This window comes from Salmo trutta, chromosome 30 (genome assembly GCF_901001165.1).
Source record: "Salmo trutta chromosome 30, fSalTru1.1, whole genome shotgun sequence".
Taxonomy (NCBI): domain Eukaryota; kingdom Metazoa; phylum Chordata; class Actinopteri; order Salmoniformes; family Salmonidae; genus Salmo; species Salmo trutta.
In genome coordinates, this window is record NC_042986.1 from 17,846,461 (window position 1) to 17,874,254 (window position 27,794).

Sequence of the window (27,794 nt, forward strand, 5' to 3'; positions counted from 1 at the left end):
AATATCCTTGCCTGTGAAGCCCTTTTTGTGCAAAGCAATGATGACAGTATGTGTTTCCTTGCAGGTAACCATGGTTGACAGAGGAAGAACAATGATTCCAAGCACCACCCTCCTTTTGAAGATTCCAGTCTGTTATTCGAACTCAATCAACATGACAGAGTGATCTCCAGCCTTGTCCTCGTCAACACTCACACCTGTGTTAACGAGAGAATCACTGACATGTCAGCTGGTCCTTTTGTGGCAGGGCTGAAATGCAGTGGAACATTTTTGGGGGGGATTCAGTTCATTTGCATGGCAAAGAGGGACTTTGCAATTAATTGCAATTCATCTGATCACTTCATAACATTCATCTGATCACTCTTCATAACATTCTGGAGTATATGCAAATTGCCATCATACAAACTGAGGCAGCAGACTTTGTGAAAATGAATGTGTGTGTCATTCTCAAAACTTTTGGCCACGACTGTATACCAATTTATAGAGGCCAGGTCATGAAGGAAGGGTTGCGCATTCATTTTTTTTAGCAAGCGTATATGACAAATCAAGACAGGTCATTTCACTGAGCAGCTATTACGAACACAGGCTCGAAAACACTGATCACTAAGATCATTACAGAAAACACCAGACTGATACCTATCAGGATTATTTGTAAGGATAACATCAAGGACAGTAGCCTTTTCTGGGTGTTTGGAGTCATATCTTGTGGGATTGGTAATAATCTGAGAAAGATTTAGGGAGACTCGTTGCTTTAGGTGTTGGTCAGGTGGTTTAATCATGTTCCAGTTTAGCTCACCTAGCAGGACAAATTCAGACTTGGTGTAAGGGGCCAGGAGAGAGCTTAGGGCATGGCATGTAGGGTACAGGCCGGTGCTGATGGTGGCCGATAATACCCAGCAACAGTCAACAAGTTATTTGAAAGTTTAATGCATAAAACCAGCAAATCAAATTATTTTGGGACAGACTTGGTGGAGACAACCGAGCACTGAAGGTGTTCCTTGGTAAAGTTTGCCACTCCACCACCTTTGGAAGATCTATCTTGCCGAAAAAGATTATAACCAGAAATGTTATCAGTGTTCAAAACACTTTCTTAACCACGTCTCAGTAATGACCAACACATCTGGATTGGAGCTGTGAACCCACTCTTTCAATTGATCCATTTTAGGTAATAAGCTTCTATTGTTAAGGTGCAGAAAACCCAGGCTTTTACAAGAGCAGAAATCAGTGAAGCAGATGTCAGAGCACAAAACAGAATTGGGGCTAGCAACAGTTGATAGCCCAGAGTGTACATTACATGCACATTCCCAGATATAATCAGCAGTAAAACAATCAGGGCACGGCAGAGGACAGGGAGAGCTCTGCAGTGTTGATTTATAACATTTGAATGTGCATTAGATGGCAACAATATCATATTGTACAGCAATTTCATCAGCCGGCAAGAGGTGGTTAGAATAGGATGGAAGGCAAGAGTCCGTGTAACCAATAGAGAGTCAGAGTCCCGAGTGTAGGTACAAAGCACGCAGCAGTCATGAGGCAAATAGCATAAAGCACAAGAGAAAAATATAACGACTTGGGGCTAGCCATTGTAAGTTCAGAGTCACTCTCCCCAACAGTGTGTGTGTGCTGGAGGCGATCAAAAGCTCGGGAGAGAGGGGGGAGTGAGGTGGGGATACAGGCCATGGCAGACGATAAACAGATCGGCAGGTAAAATCCAAGCAGCAGTGCAGCAGGTAACAGGAGTAGGTATCACACCCACCCCATTGATCCAACCCATTTCCCCTATGACAGACCAGTTAACGGTCCCAATATGACAGACCAACGGCCCCCTATGACAGACCAGTTAACGGTCCCAATCCCCGCCACCTGTCCTTTACGTCTTTGACAGACGCTACTTATATTAGTCCTAGACGTGTCACAGGTCATATCCTAGGTTTAATAAGAAGGTTGAGTGATTTATTGGACATACAGTGCATTATGAAAGTATTCAGACCCCTTCCCTTTTTCCACATTGTTAAGTTACAGCCTTATTCTAAAATTGATTAGATATTTTTTTTTACTCATTCTACACACAATACCCCTTAATAACAAAGCGAAAAAAGGGGTCTGAATACTTTCCAAATGCACCGTAGGTTATTATTCCCAGGAAGCATCCCTCAGAATCTTGCCCTATATCCAGGGTTCTGCCACAGGTTTGCCCTGGCTTTAGATAAGACAGGAAGAATTGCTGGAAACATCAAAATAGGAAGATACCACCCAATGAGCTCACTAAATCTGACAACGCCTACACTGTGTACCAGAGGACAGAGTCAAGTCTAACTGCCATGAGCAAGACATTCTGACAGATACATTCATTTATTGAATTGTTTACACTCATAAGATTAATATTCCAGTGATTTAAAACATTTTACAGCATAGTGCTAGTATACAGATCAGTATACTGTAGTCTTACAGGCTACTGTCTTCTGCCTATTTATATAATAGCATAGCCTTGCAAGAGCCACAAAAGTAATGCTACTAAACACAGTCACAGAGGCACTTTAGAGCAGCATTACATTTAACATATTTAACTATGGCAGTAATTAACAATAAGATACACATGGGTGGGCAAGATCAGTGAAGTTTAAGTATTAAAGTACCTTCAGTATCTTTCCTTATGCTGTGCTTTTTCAGAATGCAAAATCATGCAGATAACATTAGGAAAAGTAAAAACACAATGTCCTTTTTTCCTGGCATTAACTGGAACTACAGTAGTAGTTGCCATTTTAGCTGAAGACGTGTAATGGATGCATCTATAATGCAAATAAATTGGTATTTCATAACATGACGATAAATATGTAACCGAATTGCAGAGTAAAACATCAACTATACACACACACACAGAAATGTAACCTGTGACAGTAACATGTGACTAACTAATAACATGAATCCCTGAGCTGAAATGTTAAATCCTATATGGTGGTCTTTCAGCCTAACTGAGGAAAAACAAAGCTGGTCACAAGGCTGTTCAAAAACTATGATATTCAACTATCCAATTTAAGAGGTACATTTATTATTCATAAGAGCTTAAGTAATTGTACATTATAGACAAAGGATAAGACAGTGTAGTAAGTGCTTTGTTTTTTATAAAATGTTCAGTGTTACCATGTGGCAACCCCTTCCATAAGGGACTTGTGTAAAATAAAATTGCAATAGACAAATAACTTAATGACTCTAAAATCTACTAAGACAAATATCCTCAAAGATATCCTCTATTTAACATCCCAAAGTTCTGTTTAGAGTAAATTCAACTTTGAATGTTGATAAGTGTGTGTGCAAGCAAGGCCATGTTTTTCTCAAATCATCTCGCTCTTCACCCTCACACAACCACAATATCTAACTAACAGAAGTCAACAGAAACTAAACAGCTGTAGAACAAATTCTGGCCACTACAACAACCACACGCTTTGACCATTTGTGGCTGAGGTGGTGTGCTTGAACCACTGCTTGACAATCAAAATGGTAAGGCTGGCATGGTATGTAGCAGGCCTGAGCGTAAGGTGATGGTCCCTCCTGGAGTGGAGGGACTACAGTATGTACAGACAGAGGGCACCTGTGTTCAAATACTATTTGAAATCATGTGAAATACTTTAGCTGTGCTTGCATGTTGAAATTGAATCAATAGAAAAGCCCCAAAGTGCAAACACTGCCCATCTGGCACTCCTGGCAGGCTAAAGCAAACATTCAAGGTATATACAAACATTTAAAATAGTATTTGAACCCAGATCTGATGGCAGAGAGGATGTTGGGGAGTGGAAACCCCCGTCTCTGTCCTCTTCAACTGCAAACAGCATCTTCTGAGTCCCCTGGGCTGAAGCAATTGAGAGACTCCTTTAGGAGGCAGAAGGAGGGAGAGACAGTGTTATCTCACATGCTAAGCTGTGCCAAGGCCGGGTGGCGTCATCATACAGTTTGTTTTGACTGGTCTCTGCTACACTTGAGCTCAGAAAGAGGAGGGTAAGGTCAATCACAAGACACAACATGCTGTTTTTTTAGGGATGCACCGATATTACATTTTTGGCCGATACCGATATCCAATATTTTCCTTGCCAAAAAAAAAAAAAGACACTGATACCGATAACCAATATTTAAAAAATGTTGCGTCCTTTTAAGCATTCTAGTACAGTTATATAGTTAACACACACACACGGACGCAGTGGTCTAAGTCACTGGTTCGAATCCAGGCCGTATCACATCCGGCCGGATTGGGAGTCCAGTCATTGTAAATAAGAATTTGTTCTTAACTGACTTGCCTAGTGAAATAAAAGGTTATACACACACACACACACACACACACACACACACACACACACACACACACACACACACACACACACACACACACACACACACACACACACACACACACACACACACACACACACACACACCACATTGACCAAAAAGTTATTTTGTTGGCATTTACGTATGTTCCCATTACCAGTAAAACATAATCAAAACGTTTCTTTCACTAACTTGCTGTGCTCTTTCGTTGTTCATTTGTTCAGTCGTTTCATTCTCAACCAGGATTTCATCATACATGTCAAGCAGTGTTTCAGTTCTGTCTGTCCGTGGCCTCTCTTCCTCGGTGCGCACTGTCACTGTGTCCGTTTCCATCTTGTCCAGCTGTGTATGTAACATTTCAAATAAACCCTGTTTATTGTCTGCATCGAAGTAGCGGTCCTTGTACCTAGCATCGAGCATGATGGCAACACAGTAAAGAGGCTCCGATAGCATACCACTGAATTGCTTGTTCACAGTCTCGAATACTTTTGTAAGTTTTAACCCCATGGTCTGTGTCAGCTGTTTTGTTCAGTAGGCATTTCACTGCCATGACAGAGGGTATCACGTTTGTTGCAGACACAGTTGATTGGCTTATTTCTCTAGTCAGTTGTTCGAATGGTGCTAGGAGTGTGTTCATGTTTCCAAGTTTCAAACATGATCTCAAATGCCATTGAAATGGTACCAGCGGTATGAGAACCAGCACATTCTTGAGCAATACTGCTTTCCTCAGTACAAAATCCTCGTCGACCCACTGTGCTGTCAGACTCAGCATGCTCAAAGAGCTGACATCGCTGGTCCAAATGTCGGTCGTGACGCCCATAGCAAGTAGCATAATGAATTCCATTATCTTGGTGTTAATGGATTTCGCCTTTGAGTTGTCTCTCTGAAAATGTTCTTACTCTTTCAAATCACTGCTGAACTTGTTTAGTTGTTGGCTTAGTATTTCTCTGCTTTTGTTCTGTGTAGCGCTGTATTTTTCGTGGCGTCATTACGTCATCTACCTACGTTATATACGTATGCACGTCAGCTTTGACATCGGTTTTGCACATCGGCGTTAAACTAGACATCAGGCTGATGCCAATGTTGGCATTTTTAACTAATATCGTCCGATTCCGATATGCTCATCGATATATCGTGCATCCCTAGTTTTTAAAAATAAGTTTACTGTAGTTTAAGGACATAAGTAACATCATAAAAACACGTGAAGAGAGACATCATTCATGCAGAAAGACAACTAACTTGGCTTTGTGTCAACTCTGCTCCCTCAGGGTCCTCGAAGGACTGCATGCTGGGTATAAAGGGGGCCAGGGGCCGTCGAGATTGAGGTGGGTTGCCAGCGCTGTAGAGGCGCGGACGCTTCACCTGGTCGTGACTGGACAGGGGAGTGAAACTGTTCCTCCGGAGGAATGTGGTGGGAACGACGTCATTACAAACTTTATCCTGGTTAGAGAGGATGGAGCATCAGAATCAGAGAGAAATAAAGTTTCACTGTGTGTGTGCGCGTGTCTTGCATGCTACACATCTTGTGAAAACATTACAGCTGAAACAAACAACAGAATATTGAAGAGGTGTTGCGGTTCCTTTCCCAGACATGTTAGCAGGGCTACGCTCAGTAAAAGGCAGTGTGGCCACTGGTCATGTTTATGAGTGTGACGCCCACACCACATGGAACATCTGGTAAACACACTGTACCGAGGACAGCACTGAGACAGTGTGGCTTGTTCATTCCAGAACGACATACTATACTGTATAAGCAGAGCAGATCTCCAAATTAGAAGAAATGACATAAAATAGGCCCTTTGTATGGTTGAGGGTGGAAACTGTACTCTGGTCTTGTTTTTGGTGCAATTTCTCATACTATTTTGTATATAACTGCATATTCTGAGGATTGTCTCACTACTATCTAGAACTCTTCAAACTACAACTTCCCAGATCAGCCAGTTTGTTATTACTCGACTATTTATTGTAGTTAATCATCCAACTGACTCTTGAGAGAAAGTTGTTGGATCAGTGGTCAGAACGGGCCACACCTGTTAAAAGAGGGATACAGTATACGAACCAATGAAATGAAGTAGAACGCACAGTAGATTGAACAGAGATTTGTCAAGGAGAACAACTCACTAATGGCCTGTCCCGGTGAGTGTTCACAGCCTCCACTTTGAGGTCAAACATGTCCACTTTACAACCTGGCCGAGATTTTTTTTTTTTTAAACAGAGAGAGAAAAAATAACAGTCAATGTTAACCTGAGAGAGAGGAATGAGAGAGAAAGATGTGTCAGACTGACACAGGGTAGTCTTGGATGAGATATCCTACCATAAGCCATGGGGGTGAGCTTTAGAACTGTGTGGAGGGGACACTTCAAGTAGGGCAGGTCATCTGTGTCAACAGAAACAAAGACACAATTACTTTATTTAGAACATTGCATGTGAGATCAATGTGGCATCTCAAAAGGACTCAATCTCTTATAGTTAATGACACGTGATAGAGTTAGCAATACATACATATATTTTTAGGGATTATATTTAGATTAGCTGACATAATTACTCAATAGATTTCATTACTTCTCTTTCCTGACATCTGGCAGTGACAGTTAGAGGTGCCCACTGCACAGTCACAGTGTGGGTGGCTTTACTAGCCTTTAAAATGCCCCTTAAGGCACAAAACACTTTCGCAACTGAATTGGCAGACCTTTAAGAGGGCCATGTGACATTCTTTTTAACCTCAACATCTATTTCTGTCCTTCATCCAGGATGAACATGAGCAAAGGAAAACTTTTCCACTCAAACAGAAGTCAAGATGTGTGTGTTGGTATGCTTGTATCCTGGCTAAAGTAATTGAGTTTCCTAACAAGGTGCTGTGTGACTTTTTCCACAATTTGTTATGTTACAGCCTTATTCTAAAATGTATTAAATTGTTTTATTCCCTCATCAATCTACACACTATGCCCCATAACGACAAAGCAAAAACAGGTTTTTAGACATTTTTAGAAAGAAATATCACATTTACATAAGTATTCAGACCCTTTACTCAGTACTTTACTTTGTTGAAGCACCTTTGGCAGTGATTACATCCTTGAGTCTTCTTGGGTATGACACTACAAGCCTGACACACCAGTATTTGGGGAGTTTCTCCTATTCTTCTCTGCAGATCCTCTCAAGCTCTGTCAGGTTGGATGGGGAGTATCGTTGTACAGCTGTTTTCAGGTCTCTCCAGAGATGTTCGATTGGTTTCAAGTCCGGACTCTGGCTGGGCCACTCAAGAACATTCAGAGACTTGTTCTGAAGCCACTCCTGTGTTGTCTTGGCTGTGTGCTTAGGGTCGTTGTCCTGTTGGAATGTGAACCTTCGCCCCAGTCTGAGGTCCTGAGCGCTCTGGAGCAGGTTTTCATCAAGGATCTCTCTGTACTTTGCTCCATTCATCTTTCTCTCGATCCTGACTAGTCTCGCAGTCCCCACAGCATGATGCTGCCACCACCATGTGCCAGGTGTCCTCCAGACGTGACGCTTGGTATTCAGGCCAAAAAGTTAAATCTTGGTTTCATCAGACCAGAGAATCTTGTTTCTCATGGTCTGAGAGTCATTTGGTGCCTTTTGGCAAACTCCAAGCGGGCTGTCATGTACCTTTTACTGAGGAGTGGCTTCCCTCTGGCCACTCTACCATAAAGGCAGATTGGTGGAGTGCTGCAGAGATGGTTGTCCTTCTGGAAGGTTCTCCCATCTCCACAGAGGAACTCTAGAGCTCTATCCGAGTGACCATCAGGTTCTTGGTCACCTCCCTGACAAAGGCCTTTCCCACTGTCAACTGTGGGACCTTAAATAGACAGGTGTGTGCCTTTCCGAATCATGTCCAATCAATTGAATTTACCACAGGTGGACTCAAATTAAGTTGTAGAAATATCAAGGATGATCAATGGAAACAGGATGCACCTGAGCTCAATTTCGGGTCTCATAGCAAAGAGTCTGAATATTTCTGTTTTTTATTTGTAATAAATTAGCAACATTATTATGGGGTATTGTGTATAGATTGCTGAGGAAAAGTTCTTATTTTAACCAATTTTAGAAGAAGGCTGTAACGTAACAAAATGTGGAAAAAGTCAAGGGGCTGAATACTTTCCGAAGGCACTAAGTGAGTTTGTGTGTTTGTACCAGCACTCTTATCCAGGAAGTAAGCGAGCAGGCAGCGCATGACAGCCTGGTGACAGATGACCAGCACGTTGCCCTGTCTTTCCAGCTCCATGATGACCGGCTCTAACCTCTGCACCAGGTCCTGGTAGGACTACGGAGAGAGGAGAGGGACAAACTGAGCTCAGTGCTTCAGATGAATGGGACAGATCTCTGTAGAGAGATAAGGAGTAACTGTACCTCTCCTCCTGGGTAGCGGTAGTGGTACTTGTCCTGATCTCTTAAGGCAAACTCTGCAGGGAAGGTTTCCTCAATCATCTCATAGGTCATCTCCTCACACACACCCTGAGAAACATAAATACGTTTTTTTTTATAGACAATCATTATTAAATTTAACCCCTACCATGTTTCGTCTGTGGGTCACAATTGAACCGTGGTGCTGTGGTACTGACGGCATCGATCTCGTTGAGTATCTTCCACTGCTCGTAGGGCACCCCGAGCTCTTCAGCAGTCTGAATAGTCCGTCCCAGCTGGCTGGTCCACACCTTGAGGTCTGGCAGACCATGCTGCTCCACAAAACCCTTCAGCGCTCCAGCAAACTGAGAAAGGATTAGAATAGGCATAGTAGGTTTATTTGTATACAGAATGTAAGAAAGATGATGTCATACAGTGATTGTGTGTGCAAGATTATTATATATAGAACACAGAGCAACATAGCATGAAGTGGCGCAATAGTTTCTGTACTTGTAATGGTATACTAAAGGAGAAGTCGAGGTATACCTTTTTCCCTTGAACAGACAGCATTGCATCGCCCCCGATGCGTCCCTCCACGTTGTGGTCGCTCTCTCCGTGCCGACACAGGTAGATAGAGTGAGAGTGCACGTGGATGTTCATCAGGTAGTACACGATCTTGCTCTGGATGTAGTCCTGCACCTTGTTTACCAGGAAGCTCCGGCCCACGTTGATGACCTGGATGAAGGACAGGTCCCTAGGGGTCAGAGGTTAGAATGGAGGTCAAGATGGAATTTATCAGTGACCTGATAGCGTCTCGATCCTATACAGACTGATTGCTAAAGACACTAATAATGATCATCATGAAGATCTAGTCATTAGCTAAATTAATTCTCAATACAATAGTTCTGAGAAATCAAAGAAATTGACAAGAACTTTTAATAATAAAATAATACTTTTAATAGCTATTCAGCACCTGCTTTCTGTATGTATTAAATGGCCCGAACTGTTGAAAACAAAGTCTTTCGCAAGGCCCTAGCTGGGCCAGTAAGAGGGAAAGCTCTTCTCTAACTGGGACAATGTCCAGATATGTACTGATATGACTTGGAGGCTCAGGCTTGAAATAAGATTGTACTTTGTACATTTCTTGAAGATAAACAGTGTAAAATCAGTGTGTTGTTTTATAAGGCTTATCATATGAGGTTCTACATCTAATAATACTATGGTGAATTAGGAATAATGATCAACGAACCAGAAGCGGTTTTCTGTCAGGAGATTTAGAATTGGAAATCAGACCAATGATGTTATGATGAGAGTCAACATGGTGACAAAGCAGGCTATAATCTGAAAAAATACCTTTGTCAATCTTGTGTGTTGTCTCCAACTACTGGACAAACTATGGAACTCTTGATAAAGGTTTGTAAATACGAATGGTATCAATTAAAGCTACATTGTGGAACTTTGTATGTACTGGTGTTTTTGGAGACCCCTCTGGCAAGAATGAAAAAAAGGTCAAGAGTTGAACACAATTCCACAGAAACCCCGCTCTCATCGGTCGTCGTTAGAATGACATCCTCTCAAGAGTATAGTTCGATTTCTCCCTGCTCTGTTGACAAGTATTTTTCTCAGCTCATATGAGTCATAAAGGCCTAGTGCACTAATTTGGTGGAAAAACCACATTTTCCCAAAAATCACTTTTTTAACATATGAATTATTTTTGGGGGGTGATTTATCACGGGGTGCTGCAGCACCCTCAACACCCCTACTTCCTGCAGCTATGGGTACATTGTAATAATGTTATAGCTAACATGAATGTCTCTGCCTGGTAAAAGATTAGATCGCTATCTGAAGATAGCTAACTTGGTAAAGACTTCTGAGTACTATGTACAGCACCAGTCAAAAGTTCGGACACACCTACTCATTCAAGGGTTTTTCTTTATTTTGACTATTTTCTACACTGTAGAATAATAGTGAAGACATCAAAACTATGAAATAACACATATGGAATCATGTAGTAACCAAACATTTTTTACCTGTTTAGGATAGGGGGCAGTATTTTCACGGCCGGATAAAAAAACGTACCTGATTTAATCTGGTTATTACTCCTGCCCAGAAACTAGAATATGCATATAAGTTTGATTTGGATAGAAAACACCCTAAAGTTTCTAAAACTGTTTGAATGGTGTCTGTGATTATAACAGAACTCATATGGCAGGCCAAAACCTGAGAAGATTCTATACAGGAAGTGCCCTCTCTGACCATTTATTGGCCTTCTATAGCCTCTTTATCGAAAACAGAGGATCTCTGCTGTAACGTGACATTTTCTAAGGCTCCCATAGGCTCTCAGAAAGCTCCAGAACGGGGAATGATGACTCTGCAGTCCCTGGGCGAAAAACAGTAGCGCATTTGGATAGTGGTCGATCTGAGAACAATGAAACGGGTGCGCGCGTGCACATGAAGAGTCCATTTTACATTTTCAGTCTTTGAACAAAAACAACGTCTCCTGGTCGGAATATTTTTGCTATTTTACGAGAAAAATCTCATAAAAATTGATTTTAAACAGCGTTTGACATGTTTCGAAGTACGGTAATGGAATATTTTGAATTTTTTTGTCACGATACGCGCCGGCGCGTCACCCTTCGGATAGTGTCTTGAACGCAAGAACAAAACGGCGCTATTTGGATATAACTATGGATTATTTGGAACCAAAACAACATTGGATGTAAAGTACAAGTCCTGGGAGTGCATTCTGACGAAGAACAGCAAAGGTAATCCAATTTTTCTTATAGTAAATTGAGTTTGGTGAGTGCCAAACTTGGTGGGTGTCAAAATAGCTAGCCATGATGGCCTGGCTATCTACTCAGAATATTGCAAAATGTGCTTTCACCGAAAAGATATTTTAAAATCTGACATAGCGATTGCATAAAGGAGTTCTGTATCTATAATTCTTAAAATAATGTTTTTTGTGAACGTTTATCGTGAGTAATTTAGTAAATTCACCGGAAGTGTTCGGTGGGTATGCTAGTTCTGAACGTCACATGCTAATGTAAAAAGCTTTTTTTTTATATAAATATGAACTTGATTGAACAAAACATGCATGTATTGTATAACATAATGTACTAGGAGTGTCATCTGATGAAGATCAAAGGTTAGTGCTGCATTTAGCTGTGGTTTTGGTTTTTGTGACATTATATGCTAGCTTGAAAAATGGGTGTGTGATAATTTCTGGCTGGGTACTCTCCTGACATAATCTAATGTTTTGCTTTCGTTGTAAAGCCTTTTTGAAATCGGACAATGTGGTTAGATAAAGGAGAGTCTTGTCTTTAAAATGGTGTAAAATAGTCATATGTTTGAAAAATTGAAGTTTTGGGATTTTTGAGGAGTTTGTAATTCGCGCCATGCCCTATCATTGGATATTGGAGCGGTGTTCCGCTAGTGGAACATCTAGATGTAAGAGGTTAAACAAATCAAAATGTATTTTATATTTGAGATTCTTCAAAGTAGCCACCCTTTGCCTTGATGACAGCTTTGCACACTCTTGGCATTCTTTTGACTGGTACTGTACGTTTTCATACTTCCTGGGAGCCACCAAGTCTCACAATAGGGACATTTTACGTGCCTATTTAATTCCTATGTAAATCTACCCCACAATGGCCTTTCAACTTAGATAGGATCATGAAAGACATTACAATGATGAACCATGGCAAGTTTGGCATTGAGATCTTTAAAAAAATAAGGAAACTATTAACAATTCACTTTTTTGACTATGTAACACTAATGCTTAAAATAAATCACAAAAAAATCTTCTCATGGACAACAAGTTTGAGAAAAGCTGAGATGTCAACTCAACCATCTTTTGACCAATCAGATTTTATATGTCCATTTAAACCGCTGTAAATCCACTCTACAGTGGCCTATCAACTTAAAATGTATCAACACTATCTTTGACGTCCCTAAGACGATCCACACTAAATTTGATATATCTAAAAAAAAAAAAAAAAGGAAACTAATTATTTCCATATGTAACGTTAACGCTCAAAATCATATGCTCCTGATGAAATATGTCAGATTTTCTCCAGATTTTGTATTTAGACTCATTACATAAATCTTTAATGGTTTTGCGAAGAAATTGTTGCTGCATTCATATATGGCCGCACTGTACCTACAGGTGTACGTTAGCACATATGCTAATGATTTTATTTATTTATTTTTTAAATCTCCTTGTCATGAACTATAAATCAGATTCACTCCAGTTTTGGTACACTGTATAGACTCAATTAATTAGCCTCCAATGAATTTGAGAATGATTAATTGCTGCATTCAATGTTGGCCACGCTACAGCACTAGATGGCACCATATCACTCCAGGGCTAGAAGAACTGAACCGATGGACATGGGGCCATGAAATTTGGTATTTAAACCTTATGAATATGCCCTTAGAAGCTGTGTGAATATAAAATCCCTTTAACCCTGATGGCTGTACCAGACAAGTTGGTGGCACAATAGATGTCCTTGGCACCATAGGATACTAGAACATATCTACTGATCAAGTGAACTTTATCTCATGCAAATGAATGTTAGGTTTAAATTATGCAGATGAACAATGTGAAATATCGTGATTAGTATATCTGTATAATCACATATTGTTGCCCTATTATGTGGTCTGAACTAGTGAAAACTGGATATTTTATTCATGAATATTTGAAAACGGAGGTTCTGCTGCTTGCGCAGTCTGCATATTACAGCTGTGAGAGTGTATTGAAGTATTTTAAAAAACTAATGTGGAGTGTACCAACTGAGATTAAATCATTTACAGAAACACATTTCAACAATATAAAGTACCAGAATTCAAAGATGACCGCAATATACCAATACACTAACGCTGATTTTCTTTGACAATATTTCTAACCATCAGTCAAATTGACACCAGAGTTGGTATATAAACTCCATACATTAAGTAATGACCTTAAGAATGATTACCTGCTGCATTCAAAGACAACCAACCTACAGCACTAGACTAAGGGCTTATTCTCACTGAATTGAGTTATCGCGACCAATGTTAACTCTAAACTGCATGCGGGCGCACAGCTCCCCGGGACTGCCGCGCAGAAGAAATATCAGAATGCACAGAGAAGCACCAGATTGAACTTCACTCAACTTTCTAGAGTTTTGCCCATTAGTTAACACTATCAACGTTTCCCTTTACTGTGGGAATTGTGATCGAATCAACACAATATTAGCCAATTTCAATGCAACATACCAAAACAAAACTAACTATGCAAAACTAACTATACAAGAGATTTTATTGTAGGCAGAATGCATCGGAGTAGGATTTTATTGCATTGACAAGCACTACTCAGGCACATACTCTACACAGACCAGTGCACCATAACCAAATCAGAGCTGCAGTAGGCCTATATGCAAATAGACCATTGCCATATACGGATCTGTGCCGTTCACTTTGAACTGGACTGTTTTTACAGCATCAGCAGTCATGATTAGATGCGCTTGTTTTGAGATCAAAGCGAGAGCTACATGTACTGACCTGTGCACATAGAACTTTTTTTTGCCTTAAAGGGGCAGTGTTGTATTTTGAGACCGGCTTGAATAAGCTAAGTAGCCAATAGGCAGAGGGTAGCATAATTTGTTTTATTCTCTGTAATAATGGTGTGGGAATAATGATGCATTTTATATAGTGGTTTCTTGCATCAATATTGAGCCTGTAATCAAACCCACAAATGCTGATGCTCCAGATACTCAACCAGTCTAAAGAAGGCCAGTTTTATTGCTTCTTTAAATCAGCACAACAGTTTTCAGCTGTGCTAACATAATTGCAAAAGGGGTTTCTAATGATCAATTAGCCTTTTAAAATGATAAACTTGGATTAGCTAACACAACGTGCCATTGGAACACAGGAGTGATGGTTGCTGATAATGGGCCTCTGTACGCCTATGTAGATATTCTATTAAAAATACATATATAATATACACACACACACACACACACACACACACACACACACCTAAATCAGATGCATGGCTTTCAGATCACAGACATCAGAAATATAACACAGTCAAGGACACATATGGTTTTAACTAGTTACAACTAAATAGCTAAGCAACATTATATATTAAAATGAAACAAACCAATGCAATGGCGCAGTCAGTTTGCTAACAAGCTAGCTACACTAGGTAGCTAGCTGCTGCGGTTAGAAAACAACAATCAAAACAAGTAACTCATAGTAGCTATAACACTTTAATAAATATTTACAACTAAATAGCAAACACAACATATCACTTTATATCTAGCAAGAAAATAATTTCCCTGTTTCTTTGGGTTAGATCGGGGAGCTGCTTGGACAGGTTGTGTGCTACCTGCACCTGTCATATCTGTAAGCTATCGCCGCTAGTGAAGTGTGAATATCGATGTCCCATTCATATCCATTCAAATCTCAGTCTGAGCTGGCACCGCCTCCGGAAACTCGTCTTTCACTATGCGCATCACTAAATCTGGCAGGTAAATCAGACCCGACAGGGAAATTGAATACAGTGGTTTTCAGGCAGGCTGGAGGCGCAATATTACTACTGTTGAAGCACATTGGATGAGCACTAGCGACTCAGAGCTTTTGAACATGAAAACAAATACAAAAATGTACATAATGCAGCATTAACCATTTAAAATAGAGAACGTCTTACTTGTCGTGTTCATCTGGGTCTAATGGTTGGTACATGACTTTATAACATTCTATTCTCTTCAGGAAGTCCTCCATCACACTTTCTCTGTCTCTTTCTGGGTAGTCTGGGCTGGACACCTTCACATCCTGGGGAGGAGAGAGGGAGGTGCACAAGACTTAAAGTGTGGAAATCCTTAAGAAGATAACCATAGAATGTTTTAATGAGAAGTAAAACTCATAATGTAGTTACATTTTTAAACATGTAAGTTAATTTACCATAATATTAGCAGCAATGACATCAGGGTCATCACACAATGACTCCACAAAAAACACCTGCGAAAGAGACCAATCTTTGAAGACACACTTTACCAAACCATTTTGACACCAATAATTGAGAATAGTTTCTAAACCTAACCATTGTTAGGTATAGAAACAAATAATAACACTGACCTTGTAAGCATGTTCCTTTGCAAAACTAAGGAGTAATTCTCTTCTCTCTCGGGTGGTGTTTGTGGCATCAAAGACCTGAAAGACAATCACATCTCACTGATATCTAAAATTAAGCTCATCTTTCCAGTTTGATATCACTATTTTGTCTCCAATTACTCCAAACAGCAGAGAGAGCAGAGAGTAGATACTCACAGCGATCTGGCCCCCCTCTTCAGTCAGATAAGCTTTGACATCCTGCAGAGCCACCAGAGCACACTGCCTGTAGGGACACAGTGAACCACATCAATAACAATTGAAATGAAAAATCAGTAACACATCACTTAAATCTGACAGACATAATGCATTATGTTGCTATAATGCATTGTAAGACCATGTATGACAACCCCATTATGTCTTAGTAATATTTATGTTCAATCTGTTGAAGAATTATAGCCTAGAAATACACAATATATTACAAGCCTTATAATAATAGATTATAGGGTTTATATAATGCTTATAAGTATTATACAGTGGGGCAAAAAAGTATTTAGTCAGCCACCAATTGTGCAAGTTCTCCCACTTAAAAAGATGAAAGAGGCCTGTAATTTTCATCATAGGTACACGTCAACTATGACAGACAAAATGAGAAACAAATCCAGAAAATCACATTGTAGGATTTTTAATGAATTTATTTGCAAATTATGGTGGAAAATAAGTATTTGGTCACCTACAAACAAGCAAGATTTCTGGCTCTCACAGACCTGTAACTTCTTCTTTAAGAGGCTCCTCTGTCCTCCACTCGTTACCTGTATTAATGGCACCTGTTTGAACTTGTTATCAGTATAAAAGACACCTGTCCACAACCTCAAACAGTCACACTCCAAACTCCACTATGGCCAAGACCAAAGAGCTGTCAAAGGACACCAGAAACAAAATTGTAGACCTGCACCAGGCTGGGAAGACTGAATCTGCAATAGGTAAGCAGCTTGGTTTGAAGAAATCAACTGTGGGAGGAATTATTAGGAAATGGAAGACATACAAGACCACTGATAATCTCCCTCGATCTGGGGCTCCACGCAAGATCTCACCCCGTGGGGTCAAAATAATCACAAGAACGGTGAGCAAATGTCCCAGAACCACACGGGGGGACCTAGTGAATGACCTGCAGAGAGCTGGGACCAAAGTAACAAAGCCTACCATCAGTAACACACTACGCCGCCAGGGACTCAAATCCTGCAGTGCCAGACGTGTCCCCCTGCTTAAGCCAGTACATGTCCAGGCCCGTCTGAAGTTTGCTAGAGAGCATTTGGATGATCCAGAAGAGGATTTTGAGAATGTCATATGGTCAGATGAAACCAAAATAGAACTTTTTGGTAAAAACTCAACTCGTCGTGTTTGGAGGACAAAGAATGCTGAGTTGCATCCAAAGAACACCATACCTACTGTGAAGCATGGGGGTAGAAACATCATGCTTTGGGGCTGTTTTTCTGCAAAGGGACCAGGACGACTGATCCGTGTAAAGGAAAGAATGAATGGGGCCATGTATCGTGAGATTTTGAGTGAAAACCTCCTTCCATCAGCAAAGCAATTGAAGATGAAACGTGGCTGGGTCTTTCAGCATGACAATGATCCCAAACACACCGCCCGGGCAATGAAGGAGTGGCTTCGTAAGAAGCATTTCAAGGTCCTGGAGTGGCCTAGCCAGTCTCCAGATCTCAACCCCATAGAAAATCTTTGGAGGGAGTTGAAAGTCCGTGTTGCCCAGCGACAGCCCCAAAACATCACTGCTCTAGAGGAGATCTGCATGGAGGAATGGGCCAAAATACCAGCAACAGTGTGTGAAAACCTTGTGAAGACTTACAGAAAACGTTTGACCTGTGTCATTGCCAACAAAGGGTATAACAAAGTATTGAGAAACTTTTGTTATTGACCAAATACTTATTTTCCACCATAATTTGCAAATAAATTCATTAAAAATCCTACAATGTGATTTTCTGGATTTTTTTTCTTCTCATTTTGTCTGTCATAGGTGACATGTACCTATGATGAAAATTACAGGCCTCTCATCTTTTTAAGTGGGAGAGCTTGCACAATTGGTGGCTGACCAAATACTTTTTTGCCCCACTGTACCTGTTGGTCTAGCAGCTAGCATTAAACCGAGAAAAAGGAAAATGGCGGGTGGCCAGGTAACTCACTACAATTGAGTTGCTCACTAAAAAACAAATTACATGAATTGTCTAAATCCAGTAGGAGGCCTTATAAACCTCAGTAAGGTTTTCAATACAGATAACACCTGCTTGGGAAAACATGGAGGGCATAGTCTAGAAATAAAAGGGTTACTGTAATACTGTATAACTCATCAAAACAACCTCATTCTTCTGCTACAGGTCCAAAAATACTATGAAGGGAGGCAGAGCACTCACTTCCTGATTTCCATGGCCTCCTCGTTGTCGTGTCTGAAGAAGTCATAGGACTTGTAGGCTTTCACAGCCTCTCGCCTGTAGACCCCCAGGTTGAATACTGCAACACAATACAGGTGATGAAATGCACATGTTCTTGTGAATCAGTAGAATGTCATGTGACATTTTACTGAACTGTGGAGGGAAGTCATGGGTTCTGCAGCATCTCAGTTCAATTACATAATTCACTATATTGTAAATATATCAACACAAAAAGATCCCTATGATTGCTAGTCTGCACAAAGGAATTAATTTACACATCGTATAGAGTGAATACAATAACATGAATAATGAGGAAAGTGTGGCTTCAATGTTTATCTCTCGGTAGTGTGGGTCTGTAATTGTTTTAATGAAAATACAGTATAGTACATACAGTGAGGCCTCTATACTAACCCTTGGTTGGCACTCCTATCCAGTTGAGGTAGCGGGTCAGCTTCTTGGACATGTAGGTTTTCCCTCTGGCAGGAAGACCAATCATCACAATCACAGTGGGGGAGTTGGTCATGTAAGAGGCCCATGCTGTTCACACAGAGAAACAGCAATCACAACCAAACAACTTACTTTGAAATGTCAATAGAACGTAGGCTAAGTATTTTACCATGACACAGTAACTCCATTATATTTTATAATTGTTTCAAAAAAAGGCCAATATGTTTAGAGAGTTGATCTATTTTCAATTATTCCTTCGGGGTTAATTTTTTCATCCAGATCTTCTCACTGGTAGTGGTTAATGTTTTTCAAACAGCAGCTGCTTAGCTACTGATTGTCCACAGACACTGTTAAGTCCATGCCCAGAAATGTAAAAATGAAGTCTGGTGTTCTGAAGAAGGTTACTGTTATTGTCGCTCTCTCTTCTTTAGTCTGTTACGGCAGATAGAAGATTCAAAACAACACCCATCCTCAGACCTTTGCACACAAACCCTTGCTATGCTTAACAAGCCCAGGCATTACATTTACATGCTACACATTCCTTAAACCAGCCCTGTGGCTTAAAAATGCAGTGGTTACCAAGCAGCCACCCGCAAAAGATTTGTGTGTGTGAATGTGAGTTTGAGATATGAGTGTGTTTGGGATATCTTGGAACCATCTCCAGTTCCTGATTACAGATTCCTCAGAGTGGACTGGACAGCTAGTTAAAGGTCCAATGCAGCTACTTTTATCTCAAAATCCAACAATTTCTTGGTAACAATTAAGTACCTTACTGTGATTGTCAAAAATAAACAAAAATAGCGTCGTAGAAAAAGGGCGATTTCTCAAGCATGAATTTTACTAGGACTGTCTGTGTGATCTGAGTGTGAACACTTGAACATTAGCTGTTATTGGCAGAGAGTTTGGAACTCTTTCTTATTGGTATTTAACACGTTTTCCACATGGTGATGTCACCATTAGAGGTCGACCGATTATGATTTTTCAACGGCGATACCGATTTTTGGAGGGCCAAAAAAAGCCGATACCGATTAATCGGACGCTTTTTTCCCCAGATGTATTTGTAATAATGACAATTACAACAATACTGAATGAACACTTTTCTTTTACCTTAATATAATACATCAATAAAATCAATTTAGCCTCAAATAAATAATGAAACATGTTCAATTTGGTTTAAATAATGCAAAAACTAAGTGTTGGAGAAGAAAGTAAAAGTGCAATATGTGCCATGTAAAAAAGCGAATGTTTAAGTTTGTTGTAACCAAGTATTGGTGCTAACCGTGTGTTATTGGATGCTAGCATGCTAGTTAGCTACGGCGTCATAGGATACGGTGCACTGGGTGGGTTTCACAGAAGAATACTGTACCAAGTTATCTAGCTGAATAAACTAAGATTGAGCCTATTCCTGGAAACATTGAACCACTGTAGTTTACATCAATTATAATTTCTAAAGTGGAAGTTGGAAAAGTTATATTTGAGTGTTTCAGTGAATGGTTAGTGAGGGAGGCCCTGCTCTCTCGCTTCCCCAGCTGTTTAGTTAATTTTCATTCCAATCTCCTTTGCATTAGCGTAGCCTCTCCTGTAGCCTGTCAACTATGTGTCTGTCTATCCCTGTTCTCTCCTCTCTGCACAGGCCACACAAACGCTTCACACCGCGTGGCCGCTGCCACTCTAACGTGGTTTGTCCCAGCGCGCACGACCCACGTGGAGTTCCAGGTCTCCGGCAGCCTCTGGAACTGCCGGTCTGTGGCCAACAAGGCAGAGTTCATCTCAGTCTATGCTACCCTCCAGTCCCTCGACTTCTTGGCGCTGACGGAAACATGGATTACCACAGAAAACACTGCTACTCCTACTGCTCTGTCCTCGTCTGACCACGTGTTCTCGCATACCCCGAGAGCATCTGGTCAGCGGGGTGGTGGCACTGGAATCCTCATCTCTCCCAAGTGGACATTCTCTCTTTCTCCCCTGACCCATCTGTCTATCTCCTCCTTTGAATTCCATGCTGTCACAGTCACTAGCCCATTCAAGCTTAACATCCTTATCATTTATCGCCCTCCAGGTTCCATTGGAGAGTTCATCAATGAGCTTGATGCCTTGATAAGTTCCTTTCCTGAGGATGGCTCACCCCTCACAGTTCTGGGTGACTTTAACCTGTCTGGGCTAGGGGGCAGTATTGAGAATTTTGGAAAAAATATGTTCCCATTTTTAACTGCCTCCTACACCAACTCAGAAGCTAGAATATGCATATTATTGTTCAGGTTTGGATAGAAAACACTCTGAATTTTCTAAAACTGTTTGAATGGTGTCTGTGAGTATAACAGAACTCCTATGGCAGGCAAAAACCTGACAAGGTTTCAAGCAGGAAGTACCCTGTCTGACAAGGAGTCGTGCGTCTTGCATCTTTTTATTGAAAAGTAAGGATCTTAGCTGTAACGTGACAATTCCCAGGGCTCCGATAGGCTCTCAGAGCCCGGGAAATAACTGAAGGTTTACGAGGGAGCCTCAGGCTGAAACACATTATCACCTTTTGTAAGTGGCTGCTCCGAGGACCTTTGAATGAGGCGCGTGCATGAGTCGCTTCTGAGGAGAAATTTTATTCGGCTGTTTAGGCTCAATGCATACTCCCGGTCGGAATATTATCACTTATCTACGAGTTGAATGGCATAAAAATTGGTTTTAAACAGCGGTTGACATGCTTCGAAGTACGGTAATGGAATATTTAGACATTTTTGACACGCCAATGCGCCATGCGCAGGACCGTGAAGAAGCATTCTGATAGTGTCTAGAACTCACGAACAAAACGTCGCTGTTTGGATATAACGATGGATTATTTGGGACCAAACCAACATTTGTTATTGAAGTAGAAGTCCTGGCAGTGTATTCTGATGAAGAACAAGCAAGGTAAGAACATTTTTCTTATAGGAAATGTGATTTTGGTGGAGGCTGACCTGGGTGGGTATCTAAATAGCTAGCCCTGTAATGCCGGGCTATGTACTTAGATTATTGCAAAATGTGCTTCATCCGAAAAGCTATTTTAAAATCGGACATATCGAGTGCATAGAGGAGTAATGTATCTATAATTCTTAAAATAATTGTTATGCTTTTTGTGAACGTTTATCGTGAGTAATTTAGCAAACTGTTAGTAAATTCCCCGGAAGTTTGCGGGGGTTATGCTTTTTCTGAACGTCACATGCTAATGCAAAAAGCTGTTTTTTGATATAAATATGAACTTGATTGAACAGACATGCATGTATTGTATAACACAATGTCCTAGGTGTGTCATCTGATGAAGATCATCAAAGGTTAGTGCTGCATTTAGCTGTGGTTTGGGTTTATGTGACATGATATGCTAGCTTGAAAAATGGCTGTCTGATTTTTTCTGGCTGGGCACTCTGCTGACATAATCTAATGTTTTGCTTTCGTTGTAAAGCCTTTTTGAAATCGGACAGTGGGGTTAGATTAACGAGATTCTTGTCTTTAAATAGCTGTAAAATAGTCATATGTTTGAGAAATTGAAGTAATAGTATTTCTAACGATTCAAAAATCGCGCCACTGGAATTTCAGTAGCTGTTACGTAGGTGGGACGAAATCGTCCCACATACCCGAGAGAGGTTAACCTCCCTACGTCTACCTTTGACTCATTTCTCTCTGCCTCGTTCTTTACCCTCCTCTCCTCTTTTGACCTCACCCTCTCACCGTCCCTCCCTACTCACAAGGCAGGCAATACGCTTGACCTCATCTTTACTAGATGATGATGTTCTACTAATCTCACTGCAACTCCCCTCCAAGTCTCCGACCACTACCGTATCCTTTTCCCTCTCGCTCTCCTCCAACACTACTCACTCTGCCCCTACTCAGATGGTATTGCGCCGTCGCAACCTTCGCTCTCTCTCTCCTGCTACTCTCTCCTCTTCCATCCTATCATCTCTTCCCTCTGCTCAATCCTTCTCCAACCAATCTCCTGATTCTGGTTCCTCAACCCTCCTCTCCTCCCTTTCTGCATCCTTTGACTCTCTATGTCCCCTATCCTCCCGGCCGGCTCGGTCCTCCCCTCCTGCTCCGTGGCTTGACAACTCATTGCGAGCTCACAGAACAGGGCTCCGGGCAGCCGAGCGGAAATGGAGGAAAACTAGCCTCCCTGCGGACCTGGCATCTTTTCCCTCCCTCCTCTCTACATTTTCTTCCTCTGTTTCTGCTGCTAAAGTCACTTTCTACCACTCTAAATTCCAAGCATCTGCCTCTAACCCTAGGAAGCTCTTTGCCACCTTCTCCTCCCTCCTGAATCCCCCCCCCTCCCTCCCTCTCTGCGGATGACTTCATCAACCATTTTGAAAAGAAGGTTGACGACATCCGATCCTCGTTTGCTAAGTTAAACGACACCGCTGGTCCTGCTCACATTGCCCTACCCTATGCTTTGACCTCTTTCTCCCCTCTCTCTCCAGATGAAATCTTGTGACTTGTGACGGCCGGCCTCCCAACAACCTGCCCGCTTGACCCTATCCCCTCCTCTCTTCTCCAGACCATTTCCTGAGACCTTCTCCCCTACCTCACCTCGCTCATCAACTCATCCTTGACCGCTGGCTACGTCCCTTTCGTCTTCAAGAGAGCGAGAGTTGCACCCCTTCTCAAAAAACCTACACTCGATCCCTCCGATGTCAACAACTACAGACCAGTTTCCCTTCTTTCTTTTCTCTCCAAAACACTTGAGCGTGCCGTCCTTGGCCAGCTCTCTTGCTATCTCTCTCAGAATGACCTTCTTGATCCAAATCAGTCAGGTTTCAAGACTGGTCATTCAACTGAGACTGCTCTTCTCTGTGTCACGGAGGCTCTCCGCACTGCTAAAGCTAACTTTTTCTCCTCTGCTCTCATCCTTTTAGACCTATCTGCTGCCTTTGATACTGTGAACCATCAGATCCTCCTCTCCACCCTCTCCAAGTTGGGCATCTCCGGCGTGGCTCACTCTTGGATTGCGTCCTACCTGACAGGTCGCTCCTACCAGGTGGCGTGGCGAGAATCCATCTCCGCACCACGTGCTCTCACCACTGGTGTCCCCCAGGGCTCAGTTCTAGGCCCTCTCCTATTCTCGCTATACACCAAGTCACTTTGCTCTGTCATATCCTCACATGGTCTCTCCTATCATTGCTACACAGACAACACACAATTAATCTTCTCCTTTCCCCCTTCTGATAACCAGGTGGCGAATCGCATCTCTGCATGTCTGGCAGACATATCAGTGTGGATGACGGATCACCACCTCAAGCTGAACCTCGGCAAGACGGAGCTGCTCTTCCTCCTGGGGAAGGACTGCCCGTTCCATGATCTCGCCATCAAGGTTGACAACTCCATTGTGTCCTCCTCCCAGAGTGCTAAGAGCCTTGGCGTGACCCTGGACAGCACCCTGTCGTTCTCCGCTAACATCAAGGCGGTGACCCGATCCTGTAGGTTCATGCTCTACAACATTCTCAGAGTACGACCCTGCCTCACACAGGAAGCGGCACAGGTCCTAATCCAGGCACTTGTCATCTCCCGTCTGGATTACTGCAACTCGCTGCTAGCTGGGCTCCCTGCCAGTGCCATTAAACCCCATACAACTCATCCAGATCGCCACAGCCCGTGTGGTTTGCAACCTTCCCAAGTTCTCTCATGTCACCCCGCTCCTCCGCACACTCCACTGGCTTCCAGTTGAAGCTCGCATCTGCTACAAGACCATGGTGCTTGCCTACGGAGCTGTGAGGGGAACGGCACCTCCGTACCTTCAGGCTCTGATCAGTCCCTACACCCAAAGAAGGGCACTGCGTTCATCCACCTCTGGCCTGCTCGCCTCCCTACCTCTGCGGAAGCACAGTTCCCGCTCAGCCCAGTCAAAACTGTTCGCTGCTCTGGCACCCCAATGGTGGAACAAGCTCCCTCACGACGCCAGGACAGCGTAGTCAATCACCACCTTCCGGAGACACCTGAAACCCCACCTATGTAAGGAATACCTGGGATAGGATAAAGTAATCCTTCTAAAGGATTACTTGTAAAGTGGTTGTTCCACTGGATATCATAAGGTGAATGCACCAATTTGTAAGTCGCTCTGGATAAGAGCGTTTGCTAAATGACGTAAATGTAAATGTTTAAGTTCCTTGCTCAGAACATGAGAACATATGAAAGCTGGTGGCTCCTTTTAACATGAGTCTTCAATATTCCCAGGTAAGAAGTTTTAGGTTGTAGTTATTATAGGAATTATAGGACTATTTCTCTCTATACCATTTGTATTTCATATACCTTTGACTATTGGATGTTCTTATAGGCACTTTAGTATTGCCAGTGTAACAGTATAGCTTCCGTCCCTCTCCTCACCCCTACCTGGGCTCGAACCAGGAACACATCGACAGCCACCCTCGAAGCATCGTTACCCATTGCTCCACAAAAGCCGCGGCCCTTGCAGAGCAAGGGGAACAACTACTCCAAGTCTCAGAGCGAGTGACGTTCGAAACGCTATTAGCACGCACCCCGCTAACTAGCTAGCCATTTCACATCGGTTACACCAGCCTAATCTCGGGAGTTGATAAGCTTGAAGTCATAAACAGCTCAATGCTTGAAGCATTGCGAAGAGCTGCTGGCAAACGCACTAAAGTGCTGTTTGAATGAATGCTTAGGAGCCTACTGCTGTCTACCATCTCTCAGTCAGACTGCTCTATCAAATATCAAATCATAGACTTAACTATAACATAGTAACACACAGAATTGCGAGCCTTTGGTCATTGATATGGTCGAATCCGGAAACTATCATTTCGAAAACAAAACGTTTATTCTTTCAGTGAAATACGGAACCGTTCCGTATTTTATCTAACGGGTGGCATCCCTAAGTCTAAATATTGCTGTTACATTGCACAACCTTCAATGTTATGTCATTATGTACAATTCTGGCAAATTAATTACAGTCTTTGTTAGGAATAAATGGACTTCCCACAGTTCGCCATGAGCCAGGCGGCCCAAACTGCCGCATATCCCTGACTGCTTGCACGGAACGCAAGAGAAGTGACACAATTTCCCTAATTATAAGAAATTCATGTTAGCAGGCAATGTTAACTAAATATGCAGGTTTAAAAATATATACTTGTGTATTGATTTTAAATAAAGACATTGATGTTTATGGTTAGGTTTGGTGCAACGACAGTGCTAAATCATCACCCGTTTGGGGAAGTAGGCTGTGATTCGATGAGAAATTAACAGGCACCGCATTGATTATATGCAACGCAGGACACGCTAGATAAACTAGTAATATCAACCATGTGTAGTTAACTAGTGATTATGTTAAGATTGATTGTTTTTTATAAGATAAGTTTAATACTAGCTAGCAACTTACCTTGGCTTCTTGCTGCCCTCACATAACCGGTAGTCAGCCTGCCATGCAGGCTCCTCGTGGAGTGCAATGTAAGGCAGGTGGTTAGAGCGTTGGACTAGTAACCGGAAGGTTGCAAAAACGAATCCCCAAGCTGACAAGGTAAAAATCTGTTGTTCTGCCCCTGAACAAGGCAGTTAACCCACCGTTCCTAGGCCTTCATTGAAAATAAGAATGTGTTCTTAACTGACTTGCCCAGTTAAATAAAGGTGGAAGGCTGAAACTCCATCCCACCAAAACAGGCAGAGATTTTAGGTGGTCTTTTCAAACAGCTCTTACACTAAAAGGGCATTATCATAATTTTCACAATTTCACAGTATTATTCTAACCTCATAGTGTGGAAATACATATGACACACGAAAATCTAGTTTTGACTGTACTGTGCCTTTAATGCTAGACTTATTTAACTGGGAGTGATCGCAAAATCGCATGCACTGATGACTGCACACATCACATCTAATCTAGTTTGAACTGAAGTGTGAAGAAAGGCCCTATGCCTATAGTAAACTATCAGAGCACCTTTCACATGCTGTATGCAGGTAGGGAGACAAAATATGCCTAGTTTCACGTTGCATGACAGGAAAGGAAAGTTTGCCAGCGAGGCAAAAAATAAATAGGGCTGATTACTTCATCTACATTTCTAAATGTTAGATTCTGCACTGCAATTACATTGAATCAATGTAATTGCCTATTGTCGTGAGGAACATAGTTCACATTGGTTATGTAGCAGCTTGCAATGAACACCCAAAGATCAGGTTGACATTTAACCTAATTGGGTTAATAGAGGAAAGGGACCAGAATAGACGGGAGCATATGAGGCTAGCAGACAAGACACTAGTACTTACAGCATTTCTTCAGTACTTCATTAGCCCTGAGTTCCGTTCTCTTTCCCTCTGCTGAACTTCCCAGCACTGCAGTGCCTTTCTGCTGGCTGGCAGCCATGATGCTAGTAGACACAGCACACTGTCACTATACTGTCCAATGACTGGTCCTTTCACGGCAGGGTAGCCTGGCTGGGGACTCTCTCTGGGACTGGGAGGTCAGGACACTAGTTAAGGGTCATCTCTGCAGAGGATTCTGCAGATAACATAGTTGTTTAGTCTATCTTCCCAGATTGCTTAAATTGTTTACTTTCAAATAATCCTAGCTAGCTGAGTAAATATTTTTCACAATTAGTTTAGCTAGTTAGCCTATAAATACGCCTAGCTATTGTTACAATGCAAAAATATGTCTAGCTAGCTAAGCATAATAACGTTACATCCCCTTTACATCTGAAGAAAGTGACTGGTTGGTTTATATTTTCACACGTTCATATGACACGCTTGTTCTATCTAAAACAACGTGAAGACGTAAACCCGGTTCAGCTACAACTTTAGCATGATTTTTACTGCAACGTCATACTATGCAACAAAAACAGATTATCCTCAGCACGACGGATAGTTTACAAAAGCACTTACCAAAATGACAAGTGAGTCGACAGACACAATGTATCGCTTTGGTGAGTCACTTTGTAACCACTCTCGAGCTTCGAGGTATTCAATTGTTTGCCTCCTCCCCCCAGACACTGCGGGAAGGAAATCAACCTGCGCACTGACTAACGATGCACTCACCGGTAACACAGATAGAACAATGAGACAGATATTTCACCGGATGTATGAATGTGAAGCATTAAAAAAAAGTTAACAAAATAATGACAAAAAAATCTAAATTAATGTGAAGCAACCGCCTGACATTGATAGTAAGAGGAG

At 41.8% G+C, this 27,794-nt stretch overlaps 1 protein-coding gene across 2 annotated transcripts; it reads right to left on the minus strand.

Moving 5' to 3' along the window:
- Nucleotides 1-2,330: 2,330 nt before the first annotated feature.
- Nucleotides 2,331-27,673, minus strand: LOC115168150 (6-phosphofructo-2-kinase/fructose-2,6-bisphosphatase 2). 2 transcript variants are annotated; one of them, XM_029723143.1, is made up of 16 exons: nt 27,504-27,673; nt 26,892-27,078; nt 18,624-18,749; nt 18,195-18,291; nt 15,985-16,051; nt 15,793-15,867; nt 15,619-15,675; nt 15,365-15,489; nt 9,220-9,427; nt 8,892-9,038; nt 8,680-8,784; nt 8,464-8,593; nt 6,632-6,694; nt 6,439-6,503; nt 5,557-5,757; nt 2,331-3,864 (listed from the first exon to the last, which is right to left on the minus strand). In XM_029723143.1, exons 2-16 carry the CDS (start codon nt 26,986-26,988, stop codon nt 3,811-3,813), a joined length of 1,617 nt encoding a protein of 538 aa, XP_029579003.1. In that variant the 5' UTR covers nt 26,989-27,078; nt 27,504-27,673; the 3' UTR covers nt 2,331-3,810. The 2 variants fall into 2 exon arrangements, with proteins under 2 accessions (XP_029579003.1, XP_029579000.1); XM_029723140.1 differs by having other exon boundaries at nt 26,892-27,123; nt 27,504-27,672.
- Between the last annotated feature and the right edge of the window lie 121 nt (nt 27,674-27,794).